Below are 27,420 nucleotides of genomic sequence, written 5' to 3' on the forward strand. Positions count from 1 at the left end.
AGAAGCCCGGCTCTGCCGTACAAGCCGTTCTTTCCTTGGGGGTACCAGTTGGCCATGGGAGGTCTGGGGTCCCTTTGTGCCAGCTCTTTGAGTTTTCCCTAAGAAGCTGCAAATGGAACTGCTCGTTAATATCGTCACGAAGCTTGATCTTGAGGACAGAAATCAGGACGCAAATTCAAAGGAACTGGGAATATAAAGAAAAAAGCCCCAATACCTAACACATATCTGCCTGGTCAAAACTACAGCAGACAGAAACACCAGGCAAAACCGCATGGCCTTTATTTGGCTAAATGACAAAAGCCAAAATAACTGGACACATTATTAGACAGGAGGGCGGCACACGGAACTCTGAGCAAATTCCCCCACGGACTCGCACTGGTGATAGTGATCACGGCATGGGTGAGATTCCCCAAGTGTCTGCTGTTCAGCAGCCTCGATGCAATCAATTCTGTTTACAACACTTGGTTCCTCCAAGGCGGCGGAGGGCGCTCACTTCAAACCAGGTAGAACCCAATCTGGGCCACCCAAACGTTAATACTGCCATTTCTGTTCTCTACCCCGATCTCAGACTGACAACAAATTCTGGCAGACAGACTACATTTCTTTTTTCTTTTAGGAGAATTAACCTTTAATGTATCAAAGTCCAAGAATATGTTATACTTATTTATTCTGAAAAATAGAAGCTAGGGACCATTCTTTATCCCATGATAATCTATTCTGTGAGAGAAAACAATCATTGTTATGACTTTGAAAAATACAACCTTTAAAAATACTTATATTGGTAAGCTTAAAAAAAATACCATTAGTTTTAAAAACATTGTTAAGGAAGCTTTCTTTGAACCCTGTGTGGGTTCAGTTTCGGCACATGGATGCTGACAGAAATCTAAAAGCTATGGCTTTAGGGGGTTAAACCAAAGCAGGGAAACAGAACTGATTTGAGAAAGGATTGAAAAGTTGATAAAGAACAGATCTCAAAGACGACAGGCTCCAGAACGTGGAGTACGTGAGTGAACACGGGCTGGGGACAGTGACAAAGCATTAGGAAGAGCCACCGTGGAGGGTGATCCTAGACGGCTGGCCAGATGTGCGGCCACAGTAAGAGGAGCTACAGTGCTGGAGAGAAGGGACCAGAGAGGTCTCTCCGTTCCTCTTCCTCAGGATCTTCAGCCTTCTCAACTCCAAGTCCCTTCCTCCGCAAAGGGGCTTTGGCTCAGCTCTCCCGAGCTGCGGGCACTAGCAACCCATATCTACTTTATGTGGCAACCTCTAGTCTCCAGTCTCCAGTCTCCAGCCTAGTATATGAAAAGAGCAATGTTCCTGTCCAGCCCGAGTCCAGATTAGCTGCTATCCCGGCCTCTGCTCCGCACCAGCTAGAAGACTCCTGTCTGCAGCCACTTCCTAAGGCATAGAGGCTCCGAGGCCAAACAACTTGCCATCCGACCCTTCCATGCGGCTTGCTTTCTTATCCGGCCTCGGGGAAGAGCCCCACAGCTGAGGCGGCACAGGGAGAGGTGCGGATTAGTCAGACACAACATCCAAACGCTTAGCCACACTTAACTAGGTACAGTTAACTAGGCCGGTAGTGCAGCATCCCAACAGCACCTTTTTCTAGCACCTAGGAGCACACTGACCCTCAAGCACCTAACGTGCCGCCACACCCTAGACGTTTTGGCTCACGTCTGGGTTATCTGAGACTATGAGTGTTAGGAGATAGGGAAGGGGGAGGGGCATTCTGAGAACAGGAGCGTAGGCTAGCCCTGGCTACGGTACACCTCTTGTCAGCCTAGAGGCTCTGATGTTTGAGACCCTTTCCATGCCCACAGTGCCGGCTCGGGTGACATGCACTGTGGGGACGAAGCAGGTGAGTGTCAGTAGTGATCACTTTTGTATACGCAGGAGAATAAGGCAGAGAGAGAGAGAGAGACGGATCGCCAAAGAGAGGAGCAAAGTAGAAGAGTCAGAATGAGCTCTGCAGCGCGACATAACACGAGAAAACCCTCACTTCAGCGGGTTTGAGAAAGGAGTCCAGGCCAAGGCCACGTGGATCAGATCTGACAGTGAAAACAGCCCTGTGTGAGGAGCTAGGAATAGCATTTCCACGGGCCATCGGGACACCGAGGTGTGCCTCTCTGACCCCTCCTCTGCTCTGCCTGCCTGGGAGACAGCTGAGGCACTAGGTAGGCCTGCCATGCAGGCATTTCGTGCCGCGAGCCTCAGACCCTTGGGCAGTAACACAGCCTCTCCCAGAAAGTGTCTGGGGAGGGCTATGACATGCCCACAGTCCTAACAGGGTACAAGGAGGAAGAAAATGCGGTTTTCTTTGCTGAAAACCCTAAAGCTCCACCCCCACAAGGGGTGTTCATGAGGGACAACAAGTAGGTCCTGGAATAAACAACTTTGCCCTAAATCCCACCACGGCAGGATAGCTGACAGTGAGGAGCTGGGCCATGTGCTGAGATGAGGCCAGGGGACTGAAAACATCAGCTCAGCCTCGACAGAGAATCAGCAGCCTTTGATTTGAGATTCCAGTTCTGTTTCCTCTCAAACAGGTGGGGCGGGGGCACCGACCTCTGGGTTAGTAGTTTAGCCCACGCCTGGGGCTTCTGGAGGGGCAGTGGAGGGGGTCCCTGCCAGGTGCAGCTCTTTGAGGATAAAGAGCCTCCATGAGCCACTGATTCGACCCAAGAGCATTCTTAAGAGGGGCGGAGGTCAGTAAGAGTGTTTTCGAGATCAGAGTGTTCTCTGACGCTTTTGCCTGTGTGCTCTGTGGAAAATCTAAGTGTTAAATACGGCAGTAAGCAACATGGGTTAATGGGTCGAGTTCACACTGGAGACGCTCAGAGCATCCTTTGTGTCCAGCCAGGCAGGGTGCTGACTTGGGAGCTGCAGGGTGAGGGATGACTTCCCAACAGGAACTCGACCACAACCGCCCTTGCCCTGGACTGAGTCCACCCCACTGCCCTCTGCGATCCCAGCCGCCCTCAGTGTTCCTTCCTTTACAGGTAGTTGCAGGAAAGAGATTGACAAGAGCTCCCAAAGAGTTGGGCAACAGAAGTTTCTGAGAAGATGAACACGGATGCTCTGCGGTTCCGTTCCGTCCCCATCAGCGTCTGCATGGACCCCATTGGGTCCAACAGGAAACTCCTCAGGGAGTAGGAAAAGTGAGGCTCTTTTGATCTCTCCCCTCCACAGCCAGGCTGACACACGGGCCCGGCAGGACCCCAAGGACTCCGGAGCTGATTCAGGCTCTAGATGTTTTAGGGAAGGAAGAGTAGCAATCGTCTCGCCACGTCACACATCAGCATGGCTCTTTGTTTGCAGGACCTGGCAAGCCGCTCTCTTCGGAACAGAAGGCAAGCACTAGTGTGTCAGGAAGAAAGGCCTCTGGGCACTACACGCCTCCTTCTTCTGCCCACTCCTCAGGGGCAAAAAATTAGTTCTACTTACTATATTTGAAAGACTAATTTTTAAAAAATTAATAAAAATGACAATTGCCCTGTCAAGATTACATGACATAAACAGTAAAGCAAAGCTCTGGGAGGGAGGATGGATGCGAGCAGGCTTCTAAGATGTGCTCAGCCTCCTGGGTGTGGCTGGCGGAGGTCGCGGGGCACGGGCGGTCTGCTTCCCCATGCCCGGGTCCTCCTGCCCCTTCGCCTTTCCTTTGTAGATGTCCTTGGGTTTAGTGTTGGGATCACAGAATGGAATTCCACCGAGAGCTTCTGGAGGTGACAGGCAGGGGGAGGGAGAGGGGACAGGGATGGGACATTAGTCCTCTTCATCCTCGCTGATGTCACAGGTCACAGCCTTGCGCCTAGAGAGACTTGCTGGGGAGGAAGATGGGGAAGTCTTGCCAGAGAAGGGCCATCGGAAGGAGGGGGATGGGGAGCGTTCGTGGGTGGGGCTGCTGCTGGGACTCTGCTTGGGACTGATGGCCTGCAGCATCCGGCCTTTCCCCTCCTTCAGCATGTGTTTCTGGGGAGGGAGACCAGAAGGGAGAGTTAGAAGATAGATACCTAAGGGCCACAGAGTCGCTCCCAGAGCCTGGGAAACCTCACGTTATTTCCCATCTCCCCTGTGTAATTGTTCTTTGTTGCTGAGGATCAAAGCTATGTCTCAAGCGTGTGAGGGCAACACCCTGCCTCTGCTATGCCAAACATGACTCAGAAGACAGACGGGAGGGCACGACTGAAATTCTAGCAGTTTCCCCGGCACACTGGATGGCTTCTCTGAGTCCCACCTGCTTGTCAGTCAGCCTCTCCCTGACTTCCATCAGAGACACTCTTCCAAGGCTACTTAGCCTACAGTCACACTCGGGCAAAAACAAAGGCTCACGAGTGGAATTCTCATTTGGTTTGCGGGCACTGCTATTCCATTGGGGCGCCACAGCAGCTCCTCACAGAGAGGAAGCTTTCTTTCTGCTCTCTGTTTGCCCCCCACCCCCTCTTCCATGTAAACCCAAAACACAGAAGTAACGCTGAGACTACCTACTTATCTGGACTCCAGCTGTCCAGGTTGATAGACAGCTGACAAAATTACTAGGAGAATGTGTGACTAGGTAAGATAACTTCTTAATTTTGATGTTCCTTTCTGCTCAGAGTCTATATTCCTTTCCACAGCAGCACAATTCCCTTAATGCACTGTATATTGACTGGAGGCTGAAACATTAGAGTCACAAGTTCAAGACCTGCCTTGGGCCACATAGAGAGTGCAGGCCTAAGTGCACCCACCCTAGGGAGACGCTGCCTCCAAATAATAAATGAATAAGCCTGGTGTGGTGGAACACACCTTCAATCCTAGCAGTTGGGAGACAGAGATCACTCTGAATCCTAGGCTGGCCTGGTCTACACTGCAAGTTTCAAGCCAACCAAGGCTACATAGTGAGTTCTTGTCTCAAAAATAATAAATATATAAATAAGGCAGAGTCTGTAGCTCAGTGGTGAGCGCTCACTAGCATGCGTACTATGCTCTGGACTCAATCACTAGTCCAGCAGCAGTGGGAAGCACCCCCACCCATATGCCCCAGTGTCGGGAAGGCAGGCTCTCACCAGCGCCCCTTCTGGACCAAACATTTCCAGGAAACTGCCGATGAATTCTCGGGATTTCTCCTCCCACTTCTGGATGAGGTCAATGCTCTTTTCTTCCACCTTCTGCACAAATTCTTTGGATTTTTCTTCCACATCTTTCACTTTCTTCTTGACTTTATCAACCCGTTCTTGCAAGTGGTATTTCTTCTCCTAGGACAAAACAGATGGTTTTTAGGACATGATACCCAAGCTGGAAGAGACAGCTCAGGTTACTAAGAGCTCCTCCTGCTCTTCCAGAGGACCTGAGTTTGATTCCCAGCACCCACTTAAGACGGCTCACTGCCTCTCTGTCCAGCTCCTGGGAGCTCTGACACCTCTGGCCCCTCCGGCTGCTGCATTCACATGCACCTACATATAGACTGTGTTTGTGCACGCACCCACGTCTGTGTATATGCGCGTAGGTCCGAGGTCAACATCAGGTGTCTCAACCACTCTCTACCCTACTTTCCTGAGACAGGCTCCCTCACTGAACCTGGAGCTCACCAATTCTGCTAGGCCGGCCGGCTGCCGAGTCCTTAGAGGGTGCGCTGCCACACCTAGCTTTTACAGGGTGCTGGGGATCCGAACTCAGATCATTATGTTTGCAGAGCAAACACTCTACCAACCGAGCTATCTTCTCAGCCCCTGTTTTATTTTTTAGAAGTTGGAGATCTGCTTGATCATCTGAAAAATGGCAGAAAGTTGGTCCTACCAATGTCCCTAACATTAGTGTAAAATGGTCTAAATGCTCTCTGGAGAAGGAGTGATATTTAGTCAGAGGTAAAGTACTATACCATCTGAGCATGGTGGCTCTCGCCGGTAACCCCAGTACTCAGGAGGCCAAGGCAGGAGGATCACAAGTTCCAGGTCAGCCTGGCCTGTAACTTGAGACCTTTTGTTAAAAACAAAGCAATGCAGGGCTAGAGAGACCGCTCAGCAGTTAAGAGCACTGGCTGTTCTCTCAGAGGACCCGGGTTCAATTCCCAGCACCCACATGGCAGCTCACAACTGTCTGTAACTCCAGTTCCAGGGGATCTGACACCCTCACACAGACATACATGCAGGCAAAACACCAGTGCATATGAAAGACATTATTTTAAAAATGTACTCTCCTAATTTCTCTATCATGAAGAAGAAGGGAGAGGCCACAGACAGCCCCGTAACACAGCGTACATTTGGTCGCACAAGGTGAAGGGAAGGAGAGGAAGAGAGGAGGAGAAATCCTTTGTTTTCGGTCTTTCCCTTCCTTTGTTTCATGTACACAGGTGAGTCTGTCATTGTACTGTCTGCCTGCTGTCAGGGCACCACATATACGCAGAGCCCTCGGGGTCCAGGGAGGCCACTGGATGCCTTGGGACCAGAGTTACAGATGACTGTGAGCTGCAACATGGGTGTTGGGGAAAGAACTGGGTCCTCAGGAAGAGCAGCCTGTGCTCTTAACCACTGAGCCATCTCTCCAGCTCCCGCTTTTGTTTTATGAGACAGTCTTGCCATGCCTCATATTTGCAATCCTCCAGTCTCAGCCTCCTAAGTGCTGGCGATAGTTATGCACTTGCTAAATAAATAGCCCATGTGGGGAAACTGTATCTAAAATAAATGCTGTGTGTCATTCATTAGCCACATGGGGAAAGGTCCGTAGTTTTCATCATATTCTCAAAAGAACACCCAATTTAAAAAAACAAAAACCACCAGGCGGTGGTGGCACTCACTGTTAATCCCAGCACTTGGGAGGCAGAGGCAGGCAGATCTCAGTGAGCTCAAGGCCAGCCTGGTCCATAAAGTGAGTTCTAGAACAGCCAGAACTACACAAAGGATCCCTGTCTCAAAAAACAAAACAAAAAAACAACAAACAAACAAACAAAACAAAAAAACAGCCAGTTAAGAGCCTCTCTTTTGTTGTTTTTTGAGACAGAGTGTCACGTCACTAAGACTGGCCTCAAAATTCTGATCTTCTTGCCTCTAGTCCTTTTACTGGAACAGATATATCTGTGTTGGGACTATAGGCATTGTTAGGATCCTGTCTCATTCCTCGGGGTCTGGCATCTTACTGCATCAGCAAGCACTGGCAACTTCACCCTGTGGTCACACAATCCCCGCCTTAAAAAGCTGGCTGCGGATCCCCACCCCTCTCTCTCTCTGTTTCCTCTCGGCTCCGCTCCGCTCCCTCCCCCATCTTTCTCTCTCACCAGGCCTGGTCCCCTCCCTCCCCCTCCCTTCTCCTCCTAATGAAGCTCTAAAAGGTACCACTGGGTTCTGTCCTGACCGTGACCTTTCCACGCAGTAACCAGCGCCCAACACCAACCACCGCCAATTACTATCAGGCATTCTTAATTATACATTCCTATTTGATTTGATGAATTTTATATAATAGTAAATATAAAATATAAATATAAAATAGTAAATTTTATATATATTAAAGATAGGATGTCACTGTGCAGCCCTGGCTGGCCTGGAACATACAGTGATCCACCTGCCTCTGCCTCCTGAATGCTGGATTAAAGGCGTGCAGCACCATGTCTGGCTGTGTTTGTCTGTCCTTGTATCAATATACAAATATTCTGATATTATCCCACCATATTAGATACTAGACCGTGCCTCTGTGCAGTGCTTAGTGTTGGAGAATATTTCAAGGTGTGTTACTTTTGTTTATGTTGCATTTGTTTAACTCTGTAAAGCTGTTACTGTGCCTGTCTAAAATATCTGGTGGTCTGATAAAGAGCTGAACAACCAATAGCAAGACAGGAGAAAGGACAGGTGGGGCTGGCAGGCTGAGAGAATAAATAGAAGGAGAAATCTGAGAGGAAAGAAGAAGGAATGAGATGAAGGAGGACCCAGGGGTCGCCACCCAGCTACACAGCCAGACACGGAATAAGAAACAAAGAAAAGGTATACAGGAATAGAGAAAGATAAAAACCCAAGGCCAAAGGTAGATGGGATAATTTAGTTGTTTATAAAAGCTGGATAGAAACAAGCCAAGCTAAGGCCGGGCATTTATAATTACAAATAAGCTGGGTGGTGTTGGTGGCACGCACCTTTAATCCCAGCACTCAGGAGGCAAAGGCAGGTGAATCTCTGTGAGTTCAAGGCCAGCCTGGTCTACAAAGTGAATTCCAGGACAGGCACCAAAAGAACTACACAAAGAAACCCTGTCTTGGAAAACAAAACAAAACAAAACAAAAAACAAACAAACAAAAAAAAAGAATAAGCCTCCATGTGTGACTTATTTGGGAGTTGAGTGGTGAGCCCCCAAAAGACCAAAAACAAACAACAACAGCTTGGTGCCACATTTCCCGCAAAGGGGTGCGCATTAGCTTTGGGAAATGATAATCACAGCAGACTGAAAAGCATGCTCAGCCCAGATGGCATGGGAAGCAAGGTGTGTGTGTCCTCCAGAGGCAGGGAACTACGAGATGAGGTTGCAACTCACGTTGATGAAGCTGACATTGAGCTCCTTGGCGGTGTAGCCCCTCTGGAGGTTCCTTCTTGCATATACATCGTAGTCACGGACAATGCGGGTGATGATATCTGATGTGGAGATACCTTCTGTCCTCTGTGTCGGAGCAAACATGCCTAAGTCAAAACACAAACAGACAAACATTGATGTCCTGGCACATCAGAAGGGTGGACCAGACAGAACCTGGGAGCAGCACGTTTCTCTATTTCTCAAAAACAAACAAACAAACAAACAAACAAACAAAACCCAGATTCTCCTTTAATTCCAGCACTCGGGAGGCAGAAGCAGGTGGGTCTCTGTGAGCTCAAGGCCAGCCTGGTCTACACTGTGAGTTCCAGGACAGAAAAAAAGGCAGACTCCGTTATTACTATAGTGGATTCTAAAGATCCTGGCACACAGGAAGACTGAATCAAGGCCTGGAAGAAAGGAGCACACATGTCCTAATGGTAAGAATATAGACTTGCGCTAAATTTAAGAGATTGAAGTGAGGTGTCTGGAGCAAGAACTGACAGGTGCTGGGTGTGCTCACTCACACTGTTGTCCACAATTTGACCAGAAGCGGAATGCTGGATTTCCCAGAGTTCACATTTTCTACTGCAAAGCAATGCCATGGCTGAATCTCTGAAGTTGCCAAGACCCCATAAAGTGAAGCTGGCCATCAACCCACTCACCTGCTTCCTTAATGTGCTTATACACATCATCACTCCCCGCAGAAGAATAGGGGATATCGTCATGGGCTACGAAATCAATCTGAAAAGAAGAAAACATCATCTCATCTCCAGGCTAACTGCCATTTGGAAAGACCCTGTAAAATACTCTTGGGCTCAGAAAAAGGGAAACTGGCAGGGCCCGCACCTCAAAATAACCTTTTCTCTCTACCTTTTTGCTTGGTTCGTACATTCTACAATCTGTTCAGAAATCACCAACCTAATTATCTATGGCTTCTACATCGGAAGTTTGCCGGTTTCTTCTCTGGCTATTTCTCCTGGTCTGAGAGAAGTGCTGCCGGCTGTCTGAACACCATCAGCGTGCTGTGGTCAGCGGAGCAGGAGAGCTTTCTAGAAAGCCGTTAGTAGACAGAGCCTAGAAAGAAGGGAATGTCCCTGTCCTCCTGGGTCTGTAGAAATGGGCCACAAAAAGGCTTCTATTGCTTAATTAACTGTTTCTTCTCCTAGTTCCTGAGAAAAGGGGGAATTTAGAAATAGCAACGAAAGTCCTTTTACCAGAACAGATATATCTGTTCTACCGAGAAATGAAAAACCCAAAGCCGCAAGTGTTTATCACTGCCTTGCTATAAATACACTTCGGAAGACTCATCTATTGACTATCTGGAGAGCCCCTAAACCTTGCTACTGTATCCCTAACCCTATCAAACCCAGCCCCAGGAGCTGCAGGAGTGCTGAGCAAGCTCCTCAGGACCCGCGCTCACATCTTCATCACCCGTGAACAAGTCGACAGGACAGCAAAGTGAAGGCTCACAGCCGGCAAGCTGCGTGGTGGAGACTGACTGCTTACAAGGAGGGAGGGAACTAGGCAGGTTCTCTGCCGCCCTGTCCAGGCCAACTGTGCTGCGGAGAATAACCCTGCTCCTCACCGTTGGTACCACTGCTGAGTGCTGATGGAGGAAAGTTAGGGACCCACCAAAGGTCGGGCCTGGGCTGGTGAGAGCAGGTAAAGTAACCCCAGTTTCACCCCTGGGAGAACGGGTACCCACAGGTTGCTCCCTAACACTTGTGTGTGCCATGGCACCCATGCATACACACAGTAAGTAAGTAAACATCTACCCTATTCTAAATAGTTACAGTAAGCCTCCTGGGCTTCAGAAGCATGGCGGCTCTCTTTGTTCCCTTCTGCTTCCTGCAATAATCCACATGCCCATGCAGAGAAGGGACAATATGCACACTGGCTTCTCAAGCTTGAGGGTCTCTACCACTCTAAGAAATCCATCCCTTTCATGCCTACCTGTGTAGGAAGCATTCTTCAATGAGGGAGAATTCAAAGGCAGGGGTTTTTTAAATAATAATTACTTCTTAGACAAGAGTAAGAAACACTCTTGGTTTTTTTTTTTTTTTTTTTTTAAGATTTATTTATTTATTATGTATACAGTGTTCTGTTTGCATGTATCCCTGCAGGCCAGAAGAGGGAGCCAGATTTCATTACAGGTGGTTGTGAGCCACCATACGGGTGCTGGGAATTGAACTCAGGACCTCTGGAAGAACAGCTAGTGCTCTTAACCTCTGAGCCATCTCTCCAGCCCTAACAATTTTTTTTTTTTTTTTTGGTTTTTTTTTTTTTTTGAGACAGGGTTTCTCTGTGTAGCTTTGCACCTTTCCTAGATCTCACTCTGTAGACCAGGCTGGCCTCGAACTCACAGAGACCAGCCTGCCTCTGCTTCCTGAGTGCTGGGATTAAAGGCGTGTGCCACCACCGCCCGGCTACACTCTTGGTTTTTGATCCCACACAATTTCTAGCCCCAAATCAAAGCTGAAAGTAAATTTAAATCAACAGAAGAGAACTTGTGCTATTTCCTAAATGCAAAGCTTTCTCTCTTTAATTCAGTTTTTGTTTGTCTTTTTGAAAGGTTTTAATATTTTGTGTGTGCCTGGTGTCCATGGAGGTCAGAATGTGTTGGATCCTCTGGAACTGGAGTTATAGACTGTAACACGAATCTTAAAGGATCTTATTAATATAAACAAACCTGAGCCAGGTACTGGGGTCAACGCTGGAAGATCAGAGAGCAGAACAAGCCACAGCTACCTCACCTCACCAGTTCCTCAGCTGATCCTGTTTCCTCAGACTGGAAGCCTCTGAGTCCTCATCCAAATGGATCTCAGCTGAACTGCTGCTAAAAGCCTAAAAGCTTAACCAGCTCTAGTTCCTGGTCCTCACGCCTTAAATACCTTTCTGCTTCCTGCCATCACTTCCTGGATTAAAGGCTCTTGTTACCACACTTGGCTGTTTCCAGTGTGGCTTTGAACTCACAGAGATCAAGAGGATCTCTTCCTCTGGAATGCTAGGATTAAAGGTGTGTGTGCCACCATTTTCTAGCCTCTATATCTAGTGGCTGTTCTGTTCTCTGACCCCAGACAAGTTTATTAGGGTGCACGATATATTGGGGAACACATTATCACCACAACAGACAGTTGTGTGCCGTCTTGTGGTGCTGGGAACCAAACCCAGATCCTGTACAGAACAGCAAATATTCTTAATCACAGTCATCTCTCCAAACCCCTCCCCCACTTTTCGTTTGCTTTTTTTTTTTTTTTTTTTGGTTTTTCGAGACAGGGTTTCTCTACGTAGCTTTGCGCCTTTCCTGGAGCTCACTTGGTAGTCCAGGCTGGCCTCAAACTCACAGAGATCCTCCTGGCTGGGATTAAAGGCTTGCGCCACCACCGCCCGGCTCGTTGCTTGTTTTGAGACAAGGTCTTTATTATGTAGCCCAAGCTGGTCTCAAACTCGTGGTCCTCCTGCTTTAGTCTCTTGGCTTTGGAATATAAACATCTTTTTACATTAAAACAATTAAATTTATTTATTTATTTTGTGTGTGGGTTTTTTAAATTTATTTAATTTATGTATTTTTTTTAGGTGTGAGTGCTCTGTCTGCATGTATGCCTATATGCCACCAGAGGGCATCACATCCCATTACAGATGGGTGTGAGCCACCATGTGGTTGCTGGGAATCCAACTCAGGACCTCTGGAAGAGCAGCCAGTGCTCTTAACCTCTGAGTCATCTCTCCAGCTCAACTTGTTCATAAATGTGTGCATATAGGCCAGAGGACAACTTGCAGGAGTCAGTTCTCACCTTCTAGCATGTGGGCCCAGGATTCAAATTCAGGTCATCAGACTGGACAGCACGTGTCTCTACCTGCCGAACCATCTGACTAACCCAGATAGATAAACTCCATCAGTGTACGGCTAGAAGTGTGGGTATTCCGAAGAGACTGGCATGCTATCAGGGGAGGACGCTACTGTGTGGGGGACATGCCACATTCATTTAAGACAGTTCATTTAAGGCCCGTTCACAGTGTAACCTGGACACAGTCTCTCTGGGCCTTGCTCTTCATATGTAAACGAAATAACTGTCCCCACAAGATGGCTGCGGGAGCAACTAGAACATAGCGACCCCAGAGGCACGCGACAGACAGAAAACTAGCCCTGCAGCTCCAGCCCCGAGGGGCTGGTGGGACTGGGAGTGAGTGCCGGCGCGCGGCCAGCTGCTTACCCGGTGCTCCGCCAGGAACTCGGGCGTCAGCGTCCAGGGGGCGTTCCTCACCACCTCGTCCACGTAGCGACAGTGCTGCACCGCGTCATAGCGCTCGTTCTCGTTCATCACCGTGAAGCCCTTGAAGTTGTGGGTCAGCTCATCGCTGCAGACTGGGGTCACAAGCACAGCTGTGAGGCAAGGCCCTCTGCGGACCTCCCCGCCACCAGCCTTCCCAGGCCTGGAACAATGCCTGCCCCACCCCACCCACTCAGGAGAAGAAGCTTCTGGATCAGCCTGGGCAACAATGTTTTCTGACCTAAGACCTCAGAGCAACATTCCCTACCCTAAGGCCCACACTTTCGAAAAGAGGGTAAAATATGGAACTCAGATTTTGACTTTGAAATGAACCTGCTTTGTGTTTCCACACCAGTGAAGTTTTCAGAATGTTCTATTGGGGCTGGAGAGATGGCTCAGCAGCTAAGAGCACTGGCTGCCCTTATAAAATACCCAAGCTTGATTCCCAGCACCCGCACGGTGGCTCACAACTGTCTGTAACGCCCGTCCCAGGGGATCTAATGCCCTCTTCTGAATTCCTCGGGCACAGGCACAAGTGTGGTACAGAAACACACATGAGGACCAGCCAACAGAAAACAACCTACTCATACACATAAAATACATTTAAAAATGCTTTCTGGTTTTATTTTTCTAAGGTTGGACTTGACCATCCCATTGGCTGGGCAGACTTTCCCGCTTCTGCCGATTCAAAGCTGATGAGGTGAAGTCCGGAGCAAATGTTTTTAAGGAGACAACTGTATGAGTGCCGCCACACTGCAGAACTCCGCTATAAACTGCGAGATAAGCCAGGCCCTCTCAGGGAGTCTGCTGCTGCTCTCTCTCCAGGCTGAGCTGTCCCACAGACTGTATGTGGGACGGCTGGGACCACATGCTTCCTTTCATAAAGACTGCACTAAGTCTCACAAACGGGAGGGAGGCTGCTTTTTCTGAACAACAACTAAACTCATCTGACGTTTTCTTACCTCCCACAATGAGATATGTATTAGGGAAAAGGTTCTTGGCTTGCATCAGAGCCCGGGCGTGACCAGAGTGAAATAAGTCAAATATTCCATCCGCATAAACTCTTACAGGCCGCTCACCTGAATCCAAAGAAAAGAACTCATCACAACGATGCATTTACTCAATCCCTCACACCTGACAAATGGGACAGTGGTACTGTGTGACTCTCGGTCACTTCTTTCTCGGTGGTGTTCTCTGGGGCCAGGCCTGGTGACACAGACCTGCAGCCCTAGCCACTCTGGAAGCTGCAGCAGGAAGATTACCAAATTCAAGGCCAGCTTGGACTCCAGAGTGACTTCAAGGCCAGGCGGGACAATGTAGTGAGACCCTGTCTCACAATGAAGAGACTTAGGTACATAATCCAATAGTAGAGGTCTTGCATAAGGCCCTAAGGTCAGCCCCCAGTACCATAAAAATTAAAATAAGTGCAAACACAAGCCATTTTACTATTATATAGTCTCAACAAACTAGTCCAGAAGAGTCCCCGAACAAAACACAGTAAGGGCGCCATTTCTGTCTATCTGGAATTAGACTGCAGTCCATGTTTTTTTTTTTGTTGTTGTTGTTGTTTTGTTTTGTTTTTTGTTGTTGTTTTTGTTTTTCGAGACAGGGTTTCTCTGTGTAGCTTTGGGCCTATTCTGACTGCTAGTGCTCCCTTCTTCAGTTTGCCTTGATTACTAATAACTAACACTGTGCTTTGAAAATCAATCCTAGCTAGGCATGATGGTGCATGTTATTAATGCCAGTACTCAGAAGGCAGGGCCAGGCAGATCTCTGAGTGTGAGGTCAGCCTGGTCTACATACCAAATTCTAGGCCAGCCATGGCTACATAGTGAGACCCTGTCTCAAAAAACCAACCAAAGCCCGCTGCTGCTGGAGGTAATAAATGAACTGGAGGGTTCTGACTGAAGTGGAGGGTGGATATATAATCAGAGCAGATAACATTCTGGAAGCATTTCTCCCTCCTAGCGAGCATGATACATGTATACTTCAGATACATGAAGTACTTGAAAATAAAATATAAATATGTTAGGATTTTTCATTATGGCTTTCATCTTTCCATTAGTTAGAATAAAAAGAACTGTCTGCTGCGTTACTTTCAGTGGCAGCGGCCCATGTAAAGCCAGGCGTTACCTCCCAGTGTATGAGACCAATTCCAAGGCCAAATAAACCGTGACACGATGCTGTGCTGCACAGGAGAAATCCCAGCAGTCTAAGGAACTCGGCCACCGTGACACTGAAGGAGGAGCTAGTTCGCTGCAGGCCCAGAGGGCAGCAGAGGAACATGGCCACCTTTTTAGGGAAGAAGGGCCACAGCCCCATCTGATGGACAGAACGGACCCTGGAGAAGATACTTCTCCCTCCTGACTCAAGGGCTATAGGCTTTGCACAGTGGTATCTCAGCCAATGAGGTTTATCTGAGGCATAATTACTGCTAATTAAAAACTCTTAATGGCTGTGGATCAGGGAAGAGGAAAATGGTTACCAAGAGGTTTGGGCTTTTAACGTAGCTTTATCCATAAACATGTACATTTTTGTTTTGTTTTGTTTTGAGAGACAGAGTTTCTCTGTGTAGCCCTGGCTGTCCTGGAACTTACTCTGTAGATCAGGCTGGCCTCAATCTCAGATATCTTCCTGCCTCTGCCTTCCAAGTACTAGGATTAAAAGTACAAGCCACCACACCCAGCCTAAACATGTTTTAAAGTGAGAAATCATACATTGCTGATAGGAGAATAATTTCTTAAAAAGGCAATTTGGCAATATTTGTGGGCGCCCACAAAGGTTTCCTAGTGAGAGCTGAGCTTGCTTTACACAGCAGGGCTGCATTAGGGGATGGCTGGACCCCGTGCATGGTCACCAGGTGTCTGGGATGGTCTGCACTTGGCTGGGCGGGCTCCCCACAAATCAGCAAAGACAAACGGCCAATGCCTGGCTCCTTTGGTCTGGCCATTCTCATTCTGGGAAACTATCTTTCAGATGTGCTTCCACTGTGGCCTTGTTTGCAACAGCAAAGGTGTGAAGACAACATTTCATCGGACAACTGAATCCAGGACAGGGTGGGAGGGGACAGAAACTAAGCACTTAGATATCCACAAGCAACTGGCCACCCTGGCTCCTCTAAGAGGGGCATCGGTGGCTGTGAGCCACAGGCTAAGAGGAAGATGCCCATGTTACGTTCCTTTGGTACTCTGTGGATGTCACGTCATCACGATGTATCCATTTTATAATACAGGAAATACATCTTTATTTGAATCTTTTTACTTTTATGTAGTATATATGTGTGTGTGCGAGAGAAACAGTGATCACATACAAGGATGCCACGGTGACATGTAGAGAACAGAGGACACCTTGCAGGAGCCACTATGTAGGCTCTGGGGACTGAACGCAGGTTGTCAGTCTTGGCAGCAAGCTCCTTTACCCACTGAGCCATTCTGCTGGTCCAAAATTGTGGAATAAAGTAAAACATATCAATATAATGAAAAATAATAGAACGGGCATTTTTCTTTTGGTGCTAAGAATTAAACCCAGGAATTCCTGTATCTGCTTTATCGCTGAGTTACATCTTTGTCCTACAGTATAGGATATATACTAATATTGTCCTATAATAGAGGAGCTAGCTCAAGTGGTCAACCGGCTTCCTTCCTCTTTAAGCTTAAGTTTATTCATCTATAGGACAAAGTAAAATAAAACATGAGTTGTACAATCAGCTGGGCAGTGGTGGCGCACGCCTTTAATCCTAGCACTGGGGGTGGGGGTGGGGGGGGAGGCAGGAGGATATGAGTTCAAGGCCAGCCTGGTCTACAGAAGTGAGTCCCAGGATAGCCAGAACTACACAGAGAAACCCTGTCTTAAAAACAAACAAACAAAAATATGTACAACCTTCTTTTTCCCTCTTGATCCTTGAACTAATGAAGAATCTAAAACTGTGCTTTCCCAAGCAAGGCTTCAGGGGCTGTGACATGACTTTGGTCCTAAAACGCAAAGGCTAGATGGACTGCAAATGCAGGAACGCATTACAGTGTAGCAGGGCAGAGCGAGGGCAGTCTGGGAGTGGAAAAGCAGGCTGTTACTGAGGGAAGCTGTTGGCCAGCACAGTAAAACATCACTGAACCGTTCCCAACCAACCCGCACCTACATGTGTCCGATTACCTCTGCAGGGCCCTTCCCAGCTATTGACAATTCAGTGCCCAGACCTCACATCCAGCCATTGGTAACACAGGCTGGTATATCAACCAAGTAGCCAGAAGGGGCCGCTGTTGCACAGGTCTTGGGAGAAGCAAGCATCAGAAATTCTTTAACCAAATAAACCACACCCCGATCCGGCAACCCGTCTCAGATTACTATGAGCAACCTCCGGTCACCCTCAGGGTTATAAATAAGGTGGCTGCATTACTCTGCTAAGAAAGCTAAACCAGGCTTCAATTCCCTGTCTACCGAGACACCCTGTCAAACATCAGTCTTCCATGGAACCCCCCGCTTTTCTCCACGGCTCCTTTCTTTCTCTGTTAAACACACTGCCGGCTGCATGGTCTCCCAATAGGTGCCTGAAGGTGAGCGGACCTGTTCTGTCCTAACTACCTCTGACTACAGACTTCTGTCCTAGATTACACAGCCTCCCTGCTAAGCTCCCTTAAGTGGACTAGTGAACCCCACTCCCCCACCCCCCGGGGAGAGGGCCAGGAGGAACCACGTCTGTGTCAGGTGGATTAGAATCCCTAGCTGGCACCAGAGGTTTTCTTTCGTGTCTTAGTCCTTGTCCTGCAGACACAAATATACCCGTATCTAAGACAAGACCAGAGTTAGCAAGAGAAGAGCAAGAAGTCAAACCAGTTGGCCAGCTTCACAGGAGAACTTGCCACTGTTTCTTACACCCCAAACCTAGGTGAGAGGCCTCCGAGGGTAAGAAAGAGTACTTGCTGCTCTCTCTGAAGGCCGAAGTTCGGTTCCTAGCACCTCTGTGGCAACTTGAAACCACCTGCAACTCCAGGTCTCAGGGATCCCATGCCCTCTTCCGGCCTTCTCTGACACCAGGCATTTACATGGCAGACATACATACATGCAGGCAAGACACTCATCCACATAAAAATAAAAATAAATTAATAAAAAATAAGATGCAGTGATTTCATCCAAAGCATCCGTTGCGTAGCGCCAGTGCCCATAAAGAGCAAGCGACTGGACAGGACCAAGGCGAGCAGACCTGGGTCTGGGCTCCACCTGCAGCACTGGCCGCCTCTCACTGGAGGCCAGCCTCGCTGCTGAGTTTCTAATGACTGACTGCTTCTTAATGTCCCCATACATACAATAAAGAAGACAATCTCAAGCACAATTTAGAAATCATACTCTAGCTAGGTGGTGCTGGCACATGTCTTTAATCCCAGCACGCCACAGATGGAGACAGGGATCTCTGTGAGTGCAAGGCCAGCCTCCTCTACAGGGTGAGTTCCAGAACAGACAGAGCTACACAGAGAAAACCTGTCTCAAAAAAATTTGTTTTCTAAAAAAAAATTGTTTTTAAATAATTAAGATCATCAGTGTTTATTTATTATAAGATTCAAAACCTGGAAATACTAGAACACATTTTCTTTTCTTTTCTTTTTTTTTTTTCTGTTAGCTCTAAACACTGACCTCAAGGTCTCAGGCACGTTAAGCCCATGTTCTTCCTTTGTGCTACACTCTCTGCACACTACTACATATAAGTTCAGTTGTTTTGTTTTACTCAGTCCAGGCAGGTCCAGTCCCTTCCTCCCAGACTGGCTCCAGGTTTCAAACAGCCAACTCATTTAATGAGCACAGGACCTGGTACCACTGCCTAGTTGCCTCCCAAACTGATCAAGCCAATCAACTGTCTCACCTATTCAGAGGGCCTGATCCAGCTGGGGGCCCCTCAGCCTTTGGTTCTTAGTTCATGTGTTTCCATTCGTTTGGCTATTTTTTTTTCAATAATTGAGTAAAACTGAAATTTATTATAAGCCACAGTCGTCCTAGGGACCTCCATGCTATATATATAGCCTCCATGGTTCTATGGGTTGTGGTCTGATTGTTCTTTATTTTATATCTAGAATCCACTTACGAGTGAGTACATACCATAACTGTCTTTCTGGGTTTGGGTTACCTCATAAGTTCAGTTTTTTAATGTACCACAATGATAGGTGGATACTATAACAAACTGGGAAACTGTGAACAGACCTGAGCAAGGGATGACTTCTGAATGTGTGTCATTATGTAATACATAAAAAGTTGTGGGCTGCAACAGGTTCTACTGCCGTGTGTGAATGTGAAACAGGAACCGTCTGCTGGCATCCCGAAATTTGACCTCCAGGCTAGCGAGATGATGGTGCAGTGGATAAAGGCACTTGCCTGCTTGTTTGAGTTCAGTTCCCAAGACTTACGGTAGAAGGAGAAATCCAGCTGCCGAACGTTGTCCCTGACCTCAACATGTATACTGTGGCATGCACACCATAGACATACACACAAAATAAGTAGATAAATGTAATTCTAAAAGTTTAAGAGGCTACATAGTGAAAATCTGTCCCAATAAATAAATAAACAAATTAATTAAGTTCACTTCATGAATCAGAAAGGTTGCGGTCAACATGAGCCATATCTAAATATTTTTGCAGAAAAAAAATATTCTCAAGAACTGGATTTTTGTTGTTGTTTTAGGAATCCAGGAATAATATAATTTACACAGCCAGAGTACAGCCAAGGGGTCTTGGGGTCCCCTAGTCACCATGACACTCATTGTCCAGCACTGTTTGTAGTCCTGTTTCACGGCTCTTTTACTAGGAAAACAAACATAAACACATTAAGTGATCACAGTGCACACCTTCAATCCCGCACTCGGGATCTCTGTGAGTCAGAGTCCAGCCTGGTCTACATGAAGAGACTCTGTCTAAAACAAACAACCAAACAAAAAACAGAAGCAATCACATCCAGGAGAGGCGGTGCCTTTATCCCAGTGCTGGGGTAGGTAGGGGTGGAGGGGCAGAGGCAGATGGTCCCTGTGAGTATACAGTGCTGGGGTAGGTAGGGGTGGAGGGGCAGAGGCAGATGGTCCCTGTGAGTACACAGTGCTGGGGTAGGTAGGGGTGGAGGGGCAGAGGCAGATGGTCCCTGTGAGTACACAGTGCTGGGGTAGGTAGGGGTGGAGGGGCAGAGGCAGATGGTCCCTGTGAGTACACAGTGCTGGGGTAGGTAGGGGTGGAGGGGCAGAGGCAGATGGTCCCTGTGAGTATACAGTGCTGGGGTAGGTAGGGGTGGAGGGGCAGAGGCAGATGGTCCCTGTGAGTACACAGTGCTGGGGTAGGTAGGGGTGGAGGGGCAGAGGCAGATGGTCCCTGTGAGTACACAGTGCTGGGGTAGGTAGGGGTGGAGGGGCAGAGGCAGATGGTCCCTGTGAGTATACAGTGCTGGGGTAGGTAGGGGTGGAGGGGCAGAGGCAGATGGTCCCTGTGAGTCGCAGGCTAACCAGGAAAAAGGATGAGGGGTAAGATTCATAACCACACTGTCTGTGTGAGGATGTGCTGCGGCTGTAACGGCCTCCTTCTCTCTGCGCACGCCTAGGGCTAAGTTCAGGCCTGTATTTTCAGAGTAGACACAACACTTATCAGAACTGAAAGGGAGTAGAAAACAGGGAAAAGAGAATGTATAGACAAGAAAGAAAGGATGGCTGCCTGTACGGCAGTATTTACAATAAATGGTTATGAGGGGTTTCGTTCGTTTGTATGGGTGGGTGGTTTATTTTGATTTTTTATTGTCTTGTTTTGTGTGTGTGTGTGTGTAGGGGGGTATTTTGCCTGTCTACATGTCTGTGTATCCTGTTCATGCCGTGCCCACAGAGGCCAGAAAGTGTGTCAAGCCTTTGGAGCTGGAGTTAACGGGTGAGGCCAGGGCGGTGGTTTTTGAGACAGGCTCTCAACTTCCAGCTGGTCTCAGATATTCTCTGTGGTAGCCAAAGATGATCTGAAATGCCCTCCCTGCCCCCACCTCCCAGCCAGGTGACAGGTGTGCTGCCACACACCTGGGCGCTCCTACTTGTGGTGATCCCCAGAACCAACTGTCCACAGCAGAGGGGTCTCCAGAACACATTAGTAACTGTCGGGGGCCAATGAAACAGCTCAACAAGGAAAAGCACTTGTCACACAAGCCTGGTGACAGGAATTTGATCACCAGAACCCATGAGGAGGCAGAAGGAAAGAACACACTCCAGTTTCCTCTGACTTCCACACATGTGCTGTGGCACACATATGCACAGAATGAATACACACACACACACACACACACACACACACACACACACACACGCCCACATCAGTACGCACACGCAGAGACATGTATACACATGCACGCACATGATTGCTCACTAAAAAAATTACTTGGCCAAAATAGTTAATGATATAAATTAAACCTATAAATAAAGAAAATAGGCTTAAAATAATAAAGCAAGTCTATTAAAAGGCATACAATTATATCATTAAAGATAAAATTAATCTCTCCCAATGGGATATTTTTTTTCTTCTATCAATCAGCAATATCATCATAGTTGACTGACACTATGAAAAAGAATTATAGAGAAAATTTGGGGGCTAGGAAAAATATATGACAGTTTGATATATTAATTTTTTGAGTATTCGTAAAAATAGACAAAATCACAGGACAAGCAGGACAGCGGAGTAGACAGAATACTTGCCTACCATAAGCAAGGCTCTAGGCTTGATTTCCCTGCACCACAAACACAAACAAACAAGACCACACCCCAGCTACAGCAAACGTCCATCTTCTCTTTCCTGCCACAACGGAGATCAAACCCAACAACTCGAACGTGCTAGGCAGGCACCCTACCAACGAGGGACATTCGCAGCCATCAGACTAATAGTTGTGGGGTTTTGTTGTGGTTTGGTTTTTTGTTTTGTTTTGTTTTTCTGTTTCATGATAGCTTATGCCAATAACCCAGGAAACAAACACATAACAAGGAACAAATTTACAATTTTATAGAGTGAAGTTATCCTCTGCAGCAGAACATTGAGACAGAATAGCATCCTAAAGACTATAGCAAACAAAATAGCTAAGTGGCTACTTACAAGGAGTTCCTCTGCAGGCTTCTTCCATAGTTACCCTGACGTAGGGCTTACTAAAGTCAACTTCAATTTCATCAGAAAAGGGAGCTGGCTGCCGTAAGCCCTGAACAAGAACGTGATAGAAAATTAAGTCAAATTCAGTGGTGTACACTGAAGTACTCGAAATAACACAGCTTTAAAGAACAGACAGTTATTCAATGATGTGACTAAAACTTTATAATGTTGAGAAGGAAAAAAAAGTATTCCAAAGTGAAGAGTGAAAGTTGCAACCTTTTTCAGATTGAGTAAACCATGGAGTGAAGAACAAATGTCTTTCTAGTGGTTTCAGGATAAAACTGAGCAATCTGACTGGGTCTGGAATGACGGCAGCATGGTGGAATAGCAAACCTTGGACCCTGTGACGAAACTGCCAGGGTTACTCAGCACACTTCATATTGATCCAACTAGAAAACAGGAGGGTAGGCAGCTCCTGAGTAAAACCATGGCTGCGTAACACTTCATACTGTAATTGTGTTCAAATGCTCCCTAAGAGGCGAGGAATATACAGCAGGAACCTCCATTTATAGAGGAGGAAACAAGGGTCAGAGACTTATGAGAACCATATACACAAAGAGGCAAAGCTGACCAGAAAGTGTGTGTACTCGTCTCTCATACATGGCTTCACTTGGGAGCTTCGTTCAGTTTATTTAACTGAATAGCTGGGTGCATGAAGGAACCTTTCAAATGGGATGAACACACACACACACACACACACACACACACACACACACACACACACACACGCTGACCTGTGCCCAGGTTTGTCCTGTTGAATATCAACATGAACCTAGAATTGTCAGCAGCTTCCTACCGCTGCTCTTCCTCGTCCCCTTCTGAAGGATTCGTTAGCACAGGTTTCTGATAGCCACAGAGCAACTCTCTTTTGCCCAAACGGTCTACATAATAACCCCAGGCCCTGGTAGACTCATAATTATTTTCATAGTGCCGGGGGAAGGCTCTAGAGAAAGAGAGGAGAACAATGGAGCACAAAGTGTCTATCCCCTAGCAGGGATGTTCAATCTCTGACATTCTGAAATGAGTGACGAGTCATCACTTACAAAGTTCATGCTCAAGGGCTGTGCAATGACATGAAGAGAAGGGGAGGGGAGGGGAGGGGAAGGAAAGGTCTCTAAAAAAAACAAAATTTTTAAAAATTCAATATTTTCATGAGGCTTTTTTTACATGTATATTTATTCATTTTGTGTTCATTGGTGTTTTACCTGCATGTATATTTGCACAAGAGTGTCAGAAGCCCTGGAACTGGAGTTACAGATAGGTAACTCCATGAGCTGCCATGTGGGTGCTGGGAATTGAACCCGGGTCCTCTGGAAGAGCAGCCAGTGCTCTTAACTGTTGAGCCATCTCTCCAGCTCCTCAAGGCTTTTTATTTTTTTATTTTGTGTGTATGGGTGTTTTGCCTGCACCCATGTCTGTGTGCCGCTTACATGCCTGGTGTTGGCAGAGGTCAGAAGAGGGCATCAGATCCCCTGGAACTGCAGTTACAGAAAGGTGTGACCCACCATGTGGATGCTGGGAGCTGAGCCAGTGCCCTTAATCACTGACCCGTCCTTCCAGCCCCAGTTTACGTAAGTTTACACTTTTATGCCGGGCTGCTTCCTAGCTATTCTTGGCTGCACATAGTTTGTGGGCCATGGGTTAGAAACACCCGTTAAGGCTCAAAAACAAATTACTTCCCCCACCCTTCAGTTAATGTCAATCTCTCGGTGTCTTCAGTTGTCTTCTTGTTGGTACTTTTCACACTATATGTGATTTGTTGCTATCTCCTTTTCTTGCCTTTGTTGTTGTTATCGTTGTTGGTTTTTGTTTTTGAAACAAAGGCTGGCCATGAACTATGCATACAGCCCAGTTTCTTACCTGCTCCTGGCTCAGCCTCAACTGTTCAGATATAGGTGTTCACCTCGACTGGGTCACATGCTCATCTTTGCAATCTCAATGACAGCAACCCGCACCCAGCGGGTCTCAGGATACGGTGGTTGAAATGGATTGTGGAATCTTAGTCATAAGCAGAACCAAGGCTTTTCCTCAATTTAGGTACTTTACTCCTGTGTGTGTGTGTGTGTGTGTGTGTGTGTGTGTGTGTTATCTATATTTATGAATGACACATATTTAGATAGGCTAAATTTTAATTTTTATAAATGATTTTGTGATTTATTTATTTATTTTTGGTTATAAGAGACAGGGTTTCTCCGTGTAGCCCTGGCTGTCCTCGAACTCAGAGACCTGCCTGCTTCTGCCTCCAGTGTGCACCACCACTGGATTCATTTATTTTTTCAAGTGTGTGTGTGTGTGTGTGTGTGTGTGTGTGTGTGTGTGTGTGTTAGATCAAATTCTGAGCCTGGTATCTACCAGACTGGAACTCTACCACTGAGGTAAATGCCCAGCCATCATGGTCCTTTTGATTTTTGCCTTTAGAAATATTAGCAAATAGTCTGAATACACAGAGAAAACTGGACAATGATATCTCTTAATTCCTCCTCCTTAATGCTCCCCCTCTTTTGTCCATTTCATCCTGATCCCCCAACTTAGCCACCTAATATTTGGTGCCCTTTCTACATGTGAGGAAAAGCGCTCTTCTGAGAGCAGAGTTCACTCTATGCTTCCATCTTCCACAGGGAAGATCCTCCTTGCGCTAACCACTCCTGTCTACTGCCATGCTCGCACACTGGAACTATGTCATGGAATGCTGTTTGCATCCCGACCCAACCATCAACAGGTAAGTGCAAAAATAAATGTGATGTGATACAAGACAGAGTATTGTTTAGCAATGAGAAACTCATCAGTGAATATACCACATCATGGGTTAATCCTGAAAATATAGTGAAAAAGGCCAGCCACATAATATGTCTTCATTTACCTATCATGTCTAGACAGGCAGCACCAGAGAGACATTAGTGGTCCCCAAAAGCTGAGCAGAAATAAGTGATTTGCTAGTAGATACAAGATATATTTATCTTGTGGGCTGTGAGGTGGATCTGTCAACTAGAGTTCAATAAAGCTGTTACAAGAGAAGGGAATGTTGTTTGCTTTTGCTCAAAGAGTACACAAGTTGAAAGTCCAGGTGTACAGGGCGATGACAAACAACTTTCTTAGCAGATGCTCCTCCGCTAGGGCCAGTCAGCAGCTGGGTGAGTGGGTGTGGGCCATTAGCCAAGGCTAAGCAGCTGGCACATACCCGGGAGATGGGGACAGGAAGTGACTGAATCCACATGAACCATTTTACAGGGATATACGAAGCAAAGTAATTTAAAGCATGAAACTCCTCAGGTTCCAAGGACATTTCACCAGACAGACTGACGGATGCCTTTGCTCTGTGGTCTTAAGTTGTCCCCGTTCTACGTGACACAGCTCAACTGCGGCCATCACCATCCCTTTCACCTGAATCCTCTGGGAAACTTTCAGAGGTTAGCAATGCCTGAGTGTTCTGTATTGTTTTGTTCTTGAGACAAAATCCAATTGTGTAGTGTTTGCCGGCCTCCTCTCTAGATATAGACCAGGCTGGTCTTGAACTCAGAGATCTCTGCCTGCCTGCCTGCCTGCCGGGTCCTGGTGTTCTGGGAATAAACACAGCTGGCACAATGCCCTATTTTGGTGATTACTAAGCCATCTTCTGAGTTTTCCATGACACATAGAATCACACTCCCAGAAAATGTCCATGTCTTATTCTATGGAACCTGTGACAATGTTACCTTGTTTGGCAAAAGGGGCCTACAGATATGGCTAAACTCAGGCTACCAGGGCAGGAAAATCATTCTGGGTAATATGGATATGGCAAACGCAATCACAAAAATGCTTATAAATGGAAAGAAAAGGTAGGAAAACTGGAAACTAGAGGCAATGTGAACAGCCTGCGGAAGCTGGAGACAAAAAAGAGAATGGATTTCCCCTGTAGCGCATCTCTGCCAACACTCCTGTGGTTCTCCAGCCCCCACTTCAGACTTCTACTCTCCAGGGTCCCCTGCGCTGCTTTGTGACTACTGCGACAGCAACAATGGGAGAGGGGTCAGTTTGTCCCGCCTGTGTCAATGCCAGGCCTGGAACACATGGCTCCTATTTGAGGAGATGAGCTGATTTCAATTGTTTAAGGGAAAGTACTGGAGCTCATACTCAGGAGTATGAGAGAGAGAACTGCCATGAGTTTAAAGTCAGCGTGGGAGACCCTATCTCAAAACAAACAAACAAACAAACAAACAAAAACACCAGATGAAGTATTGGTTTGTCTCAAAGTAAAAATACTTTTCCCTTTGGGTCAGAGAGCTCCAGAAGTGGTTAGCAAAGGCTGTAATTTGATAAATGGCTGTGGTCAACAGAGGTAATGAAACAGAAACATTCGAAACACGGATTTCAGAATAATATTGTGGGTCAGTAGTGACTGACTTCAATCGTCTCCAGGTCTTTGCCATGTTTTTTAGGGGAAGCTTTAGAAGGAACTGGTTGAGACCAGACGGGAAGTTGAAATGGTGTCGTTCATCTAAGGCTTGGCAGTAGTGTAGGAAGAACGTTAACAACGTCACAGGGATGGACACACAAAGGAGACGGGGAGGTCTCCCCAGCAGTGAAGGAAAGAAACGACACAGGAAGGACAGGAGGACACAGGACAGACACCACGGGATGACACCCATGTCAAATCACTAGCAGAACCCAGGAACCGAAACTTCTCGACTTTTTACTACAAGTTTGATTTTTAGCTTAATACTTGTACATCCTCCAAATTTTCCTAACCACTTTTTCAATTCCCATTTAAAGTCATAAAGCTCCTATGACTGAGCTGTAATTCACAGCATGCAAGAAAACGCGGCACCCTTTGTAATTCATGCTATCTGCTCTTCCCGGTATTTAAGAACACCACACAATGGCAATGCTCCATCGCCTTCCCCTCCACCACAGGGCGTTCGCAGTCAGCTCCTCACTTACAACTGAGCAGTTCCGCACTTTTGAAGGAATGCCATCCTCCTCTGTTGCTCCATTAGGGCCGGGTGCGTCTTTCCTCCTCTTCCTCGAATTGACTTTAGCTGAACACTGTGCATCCATCTTCTTTTAACTGCTCAAAAAAAAAAAAAAAAAAAAAGTAGAGAAATGTCTGAACCAGTATTCCAGAGACACAGATGCACTCAGCAAAACAGTAATTACAGAGCATACGTTCACCAGATGAGCCAAGGAGGGGTGGTGTACAAACTCCACTGTGGAACGACGGCCACAGTTCATCTCCTGGCCCGGAAACTTAGTCCCCAGGCAGCATGGCAGCCCACACACCGCCCATTTCACATCTTGACGGTGCCCAGAGGACTGGGGTAACCCGGCTGAGGAAGACTCCCGTCCAAATCGAGGGAGCTTAAATGCTTGTGACCAGGGGATCAGACTTCAGGTTTCTTTGGATTTGGGAATATGAACTTAGACTTTACTGATTGCACATTCCTACCCCGAAATACAAAATACCGGGAAGTCTAAAGGGGTTTTAGCAGACGTTTTGTTTGGTTTGGTTTTGA

The 27,420-nt window shown here is 47.0% G+C and overlaps 1 protein-coding gene across 1 annotated transcript; it reads right to left on the reverse strand.

Annotated features, from left to right (window-relative positions):
- Nucleotides 1-264: 264 nt before the first annotated feature.
- Pcyt1a (phosphate cytidylyltransferase 1, choline, alpha) lies at nt 265-26,996 on the reverse strand. Its single transcript, XM_028860058.2, has 8 exons — nt 26,849-26,996; nt 21,881-21,980; nt 13,763-13,879; nt 12,744-12,895; nt 9,192-9,270; nt 8,494-8,636; nt 5,049-5,237; nt 265-3,975 (listed from the first exon to the last, which is right to left on the reverse strand). Exons 1-8 carry the CDS (start codon nt 26,963-26,965, stop codon nt 3,769-3,771), a joined length of 1,104 nt encoding a protein of 367 aa, XP_028715891.1. The 5' UTR covers nt 26,966-26,996; the 3' UTR covers nt 265-3,768.
- Nucleotides 26,997-27,420: the final 424 nt, after the last annotated feature.

This window comes from Peromyscus leucopus, chromosome 12 (genome assembly GCF_004664715.2).
Source record: "Peromyscus leucopus breed LL Stock chromosome 12, UCI_PerLeu_2.1, whole genome shotgun sequence".
Taxonomy (NCBI): domain Eukaryota; kingdom Metazoa; phylum Chordata; class Mammalia; order Rodentia; family Cricetidae; genus Peromyscus; species Peromyscus leucopus.